This window comes from Arachis ipaensis, chromosome B10, assembly GCF_000816755.2.
Source record: "Arachis ipaensis cultivar K30076 chromosome B10, Araip1.1, whole genome shotgun sequence".
Lineage (NCBI taxonomy): Eukaryota > Viridiplantae > Streptophyta > Magnoliopsida > Fabales > Fabaceae > Arachis > Arachis ipaensis.
The window spans coordinates 94,268,478-94,275,119 of record NC_029794.2 but is presented as its reverse complement, the minus strand read 5'-3'; the positions used below and the strand labels follow the sequence as shown (position 1 = coordinate 94,275,119).

General features: G+C 35.0%; 1 protein-coding gene across 1 annotated transcript; it reads right to left on the bottom strand.

Moving 5' to 3' along the window:
* On the bottom strand, nt 3,133-5,430 carry LOC107622182 (probably inactive leucine-rich repeat receptor-like protein kinase At3g28040). Its single transcript, XM_021114601.1, has 5 exons — nt 5,060-5,430; nt 4,646-4,708; nt 3,989-4,063; nt 3,731-3,862; nt 3,133-3,552 (listed from the first exon to the last, which is right to left on the bottom strand). The coding sequence occupies exons 1-5, from the start codon at nt 5,285-5,287 to the stop codon at nt 3,514-3,516; spliced, it is 537 nt and encodes a 178-aa protein (XP_020970260.1). The 5' UTR covers nt 5,288-5,430; the 3' UTR covers nt 3,133-3,513.

Sequence of the window (6,642 nt, the reverse complement as noted above, 5' to 3'; positions counted from 1 at the left end):
GGGCACTCTCCAGGGATGTTAATTTAGCCACTAAACCTCCAACTTCTCATCACTTGTGTGGTTAATCAAAGGCTTAACTTAAGCCCGCCAATGACAGCATTAATTGAGGATTTGAAAGAGGAAAAGATTGAAAGCTTGGCTGGAGGAAAACATTAATTAGTTATATTTTATTTTATTTGAGTTTTTATTCTGTTTTAAGTTTAAATTTGAATTTCATTAGGGTTAGTAGTTAAGGAAAGGAGTTACACATTTTGGGAATCTCCTCTTCTTCGGCAACTTTTACTTTTCATAGTTCTAGGACTTCTCTGAAGAACATGAGCAACGAATTCTCCTTGGTTAAGGTTAGGAGCTCTATTGATTCCATGGATTAATGTTCTAGCTTTTTACACTTTTGATTAATGCATTGATATCTTTTCAAGAATAGGTTTTCGTTCTTCATCCTAAAGGGTTTGAATGTGTTGGAAAACAATTATTCTCTGACTTGAATTCTTTTAACTTCTTAGAAAAGTTGATTAATTGAATTGAGCTTGAAAACCAATTCTCACAACTCTTAAATTTTCAAACTAGACTTGATAAGTGACATTGAATCAACTAGGGGAGATACTTAAGTAATTGACTAAGAAATTAGCGATTAATTAGGTAAAAGAAATTAAATTACCAAGGGATTGGGATTTAATTAATAATGAATTGCCATGGAAGTATCTTTGCATAATCAAGGTGAAAAGTGAAACTTATTGAACCGCAAGTTTCAACATCTCTAAAACCTTTAGTCTTTTAATTATATTATCTTTCAATACTCACTGTTTGCTTTTGTTACACTTCTATTTATGTTCAAGCCTTTCAAAACCCTAATTTTGATTATCTAACTAGATTAATTAATTGACCATTGCTTGCTTAATCTGTTAATCCTCGTGGGATCGACACTCACTCACCGTGAGTTTATTACTTGGTACGACCCGGTACACTTGCCAGTGTTTTGCGGTTTATAAAATCTGCATCAAAAAGATTTTGAGTCCGCTTTAAATTATATTATTTACCATATATTTAAAATATAAATCTAACAAAAATACATGGTTAAAGTCAACTAGGTATTCATATGGTCATTTATATAAGGTTGTAATAAAGAAAGGAGGTTATTATTATTCAAAAAATTGAAAGAAACAAAAATGCAGTTATTATTAGGATTTCTATGTGGTGTTTTGGTGTTAGAAATAATCATAATTTATGTCTATCTATTGTTCAGTAGTTCTAGAATCTACATGGAATGAAATAATAGATGTGGATAAACCGTGATAATTTTTTTTATACTTTGAAATCACTCATGTCAAGCATGTTAAAAGAAGAAAACCGAAAGAGCAAGAAAGCAATGGTAGTACGAATCCCCACACCTTCGTACAATTGTACCAGCAAGTGCACTGGGTCGTCCAAGTAATATATGAGCGAGTCAGAGTCGATCCCACGAGGATTGTGGTTTGAAGCAAGCTATGGTTATCTTGCAGGTCTTAGTCAGGCAAAATCAAAAGTTGATAGATAAATACTTGTGAGATCTAAACTAAGTTGGCATGTAAATAAGGAAAAGGGTAATCAGTAATAGGAATATGGTAAAGGATTGGAGTTGCTTTGTCTTTCTGAATTAACTCTGGTAATACTATCTTCTTTGCTTGTGAGTGATCTCTTCAATGGCAGGCTGTATGTGATCAACGCCTTTATTGAGAGGTCGTCAATACTCCTCCAGATATGAACCACAGGGTTAGTGTGGATCCATCTCTACTTGAGGGTGAAGAGCGTACATTCCATTCTCCTTAATGATCCTACTCAAAATGCCACAGACAAGGTCGGATCTTCCGGATCAGAGAATGCTGCATCTTTGAGTTCTAGCCTCTACCACAAAGACCCTAATCTCCCCGTAAATTGGCTGAACTGGTGTCTCGAGAAGTCCCCAACAAAATCGTGGATTAGCCGTCTGAGACATGTATAATCAAGCTGGTGGTCTGTGCTTTCCACTGAAGTATTCACATGCACCCAAGTAGACGTGGGTGTTTGTCAGGCACGTTCATCTTAGTATGATGAACAGAGCTGATTGTCACTGATAATCCTATTCACCATGTTGAAGAACGAATATACATTTTAGAATTAATTAATATTTTTATTAATTCAAAGGACTCAGCAGGGCTCCTCCCCTCAACCTAGGAAGTTTAGAAACTCATACTGAAAAGGAAAATACAAAGTGATAAACGAAAAAAAGGCTGAATGATGGGCGAAGATCCTTAACAGAGTGTGATCTTCTACTTTAAATACTAAACTAATGACTAGTAAGGGTAAAACAGTCTTTCTACTGCTAAAATCCACTTTTGGGGCCCACTTGGTGAGTATTTGGGCTGAGCTTTGATGAGATCCACGTGCTATGAGGCTCTTAGGGCATTGAATGCTGGCTAGGGGGTCCTCTCTGGGTGTTTGGACGCTGGACTCTACTCTGTGGGCGCTGGATGCCTGGAAGGGGGCAGGTGGCTGGCGTTGGATGCCAATTTTCGGCCTTCTAATTTGAAGCAAAGTATGGACTATTATACATTACGAAAAAGCTCTGGAAGTCAGCTTTCCATAGCCGTTGACACTACTATATAATTGACTTTTACTAACATTTAAAAAATGTTACCAAATTATAATAAAATATTTCCTATGTATATTAGTAACATTTTAATAAATGTTAAATATACCATATGTTACTAAAGAGTTTTACTAACATTTTTCTAAGGATTTAATAACATTTAGTAAAAATGTTACAAAAGATAGTCTATAGTAATATTTTGAGAAATGTTACAATAGATAGTTTTTGTAACACTTAAAAAAATGTTACCATAGATATTTTTTTATAACACTTAAAAAATATTACAATAGATATTTTATGTAACATTTAGAAAAATGTTATCATAGATATTTTTTGTAACACTTAGAAAAATATTGCCGTATATATTTTTTGTAACACTTAAAAAATTGTTACAAAAGATCTTTAGTAATTTTTTTTAGTTATATTATACTATTTTTTATTTTATATTATACCTCTTCATGCAGAATTGAACTTGGAGAATTTGATTCATTCTTTATATTAGATTCCATGACGTTGTATTGCCTTGATAGCTATGAATGTCGAGGTATCAACAAATCGACTGTGCAGCAGGAAAGCTTTTCTATCTCTGACCACTTTCTCCTCTTCAGTTTTGCAAGGAAGAGAAGCCAATACTGCAAAATCTAAATCCCATTGTCTAAGCTCATATTCACCATTTCTATCTTGGCCACCACCATTACAACCCCAGCTTTCATCCTGAGCAGGAAGGGCAGGAAAGTTTGAAGGTGACTCGGCAACAGATGGAGGGACAAGCCAGGTATTTGCTTGGAATCCATATGGAAGATTGCCAAACTGAACGAGATAAATTGTTAGGAAAAGAAAAAGGAAAACACTTTTTTATTTAAAAGAAAAAAATAAAATCAGTTGGTATAAATATTACCTTGTCATGTTCAGACTTCAGAGAAAGCTTTCATTAAAGATTCATATGCCTGCACCAATCAGAAAATTATTTAAAAGGATTTTAATAGAAAACTTAAATTTCAAAATTGTGCTTGTTTAAAATTTACAGAATAACCAACACAGAATATAGAAAATGTTAAAACTTAAAACATGAATATGTTCCATTACAGCAACAAGCTCATGATTAGTAACCAAAAAACTACATACATTAGCGAAACCTCGACTTAGCTGTTGTGGAAGATCAACCAAAGTGTGACTTTGCAGATATTGTTTTCTAATAGGATAAAACCCTTTCTCTGAAGCCACCACTTCTATTACCTTCCCATTGCAGATTTTAACCTACATGCCCCAGCACCATTTTTAGCTTCAAAATTACGATTATTGTAAGAAATGACAGTTTAATTTCTATGCTAATTGTATCTGAAACAACTAACACACACATGTATATAAAGAAAAAATTAGAATCTGAAGCTGAAAGTAGTCTCCTTTACTTCTATCTTCTTCACTTTTCAGCTCACATTCCTTCAAATCTGCAATTGACTTAATTACCCATTAGCACAAAATTCAAAATTTTATCCATAATCTTCATCCCCCATTATCATTTAAGCACGTGAAATGAACTGAATAAACGAAAATGTATGAAGACAAAAATGCAGAGGAATGAGCCAGAGTGAGGGTGATAGTGGTAGTTAGTTAAATTTACCTTTTATCCTTTGGCTTATTGGAACAAATGAGAGGATCGAGTGGAGCTGGATATTTCCTCCACATATTCACGAGTGCAGAAAAAAAATTAAAGAAGTTACTAGGCAAGGTGTATCACCGTGAACAAGAAAACAAGCAAGAAAATTACAAATCTCCCCTAGGACTAAGAATAAATAATAATGTATATGACATGGTACATGCCTACTTCTTTTCATTGGAAATGAAAACAACAAAAATATCAGATCGTTCAACATTGGCTATCCATCAATGCACAACTTCTTGCAAAGTAAATATACATTCTTCTCACTACAAATAAATCACAGGAAGAAAAAAAATAATCATCATAAATAGATAGCAGAAATGGAATATTAGTTTTAGAATGAAGATGAGACTCAATATGGTAGTCAACAATGAACATGCATATAGTTGAGGCCTTCTTAGATGTATGAAGAATGCAACATCATCGCTATTTTTTATTGATCCCTACCAAACAACAGCAAAATCAACATAACCGGCAAAACGGTTATTCGAAAGATCAATGCTATTCAATGAAGAACATCTAGAGATTCTGCTAGGAATTTGTCCTTCAAACATGTTATTGGACAAAGAAAAGTAGTGAAGGAAATTGTAACTATCAAAGAAACTTTGAGGGATATGTCCTGAGAATGAGTTGTGAGAAAGATCAAGAGACCTAACTGAACTCATGTTGAGAAATGAAGTTGGTATTTGACCAGAGAAGCCATTGTGACTTAGATTAAGATTCTGAATGGTGCTGGAGAGTGTAAGTGAAGGAGTAATGCTACCATTGAAATTGTTATGAGAAAGAGACAATACCATTAGATGCTGTAACTTCTCAAGGCCTCCTCCAATTCTTCCAGATAATCCCAACCTAGCAAGATTGATCTCAGTAACTCTTCCTGTTGCTGGATTGCATTGAACCCGGTTCCATGAACAAGCACTTGAATCATCTTTCCATGAAGCAAGAGATGAATAAGGGACATGGAGGTCTGATTTGAGCACAATTAGTTCAAGAACATCATCGTTCAGCTGAACATTATTCATGTCATTGCTGTCTCCATAGCAAAAACTCAAAACTGGTTAGTTAACTAGTTAAGTTTACAAACACAAACAGAAACAGAACAGGCATGACAATATCATATCACAATAGTCGTAACATGTCACATCATATCCAAGTATTGCTTCTCTCACTCTAGTTACTAACTACTAACACTTTGCTTTCTAGTGCAAAATATTGCTAGGATAACTAAATGAATTTCGAAAATGAAGCGAGGAAAGAAAAAGGAGCGCCTTAGCAGCTGGAGATGCAATTCTGAAATTACCAGTGTCCCCTTCGAGATTCTCGGGATTGAATTGAGCAGATCTTGACATTAGGAATTCAATCAATTCATGGCCAACAAATCTTAAACATAAGCCCTTGCATGCTGCAAGTTACTCCCTCAAGGCTTGAACATAAGCCCTTTTACTCTCAAAAACACCATATATTAATTAAGTTCATTAACTCCCAATTTAAACCCAACATATATATTACTCAATTTATTAATTAATTTGATTACCTGGAGAGTATGAAATTGATAGGGAAGGCGATTCAGGTAGCATAGAATAGATAAACTTGTCTGCAATAGAGATGATGAACAGCTTATTATTCCAAGAGTTACTACTATTACTAATTGATAAACCCCTATTTTATGATTCATCTTGTGCTTAATTGAATGTTTTTATCAATTCTTCACCCACTTATTCATATGAATTGCATGGTTTTACTATTCCTTCCTTATTTTATGATATATGTGAAAACATGTTTTCTATGCTTTAAAAATATTAATTTTAATTATCCTTTATTACCATTCGATGCTGTGATCTGTGTGTTAAGTATTTCCAGGCTTTATAGGGCAGGAATGGCTTAGAGGACAGAAAGGAAAGATACAAAAATGGAAGGAAAGCACAAAAATGGAGTTTTGAAGGAAAAGGCAGCGACGCGCACGTGTGGACGACGTGGACGCGTGCCTAGCGCAAAATGGCAGTGACGCGTACGCATGGACGACATGGACGCGTGCCTAGCGCAGAGCATAAGCGACGCGAACGCGTGACCGATGCGTATGCATGACACGGAAAAACTCCAAATGACGCGAACGCGTGACCCACGTGAACGCGTGACCCACGCACACGCGTGACCCACGCGCACGTGACGTTAGGATTTTTGCCAGTAAAGAATTTTATAAAAATAGTTGCGTTGTAGATATAGTTTCTAAACCAATAGAAATCTCTTCGTACAAACGTTTTGGTTGTCACAAGTAACAAACCCCTAAATAAATTGATAACCGAAGTATTTAAACCTCGGCTTGTCTTCTCAAGGAACTGCAGGGAAGTATGTTCTTATTATTGGTTATGAAGATTGT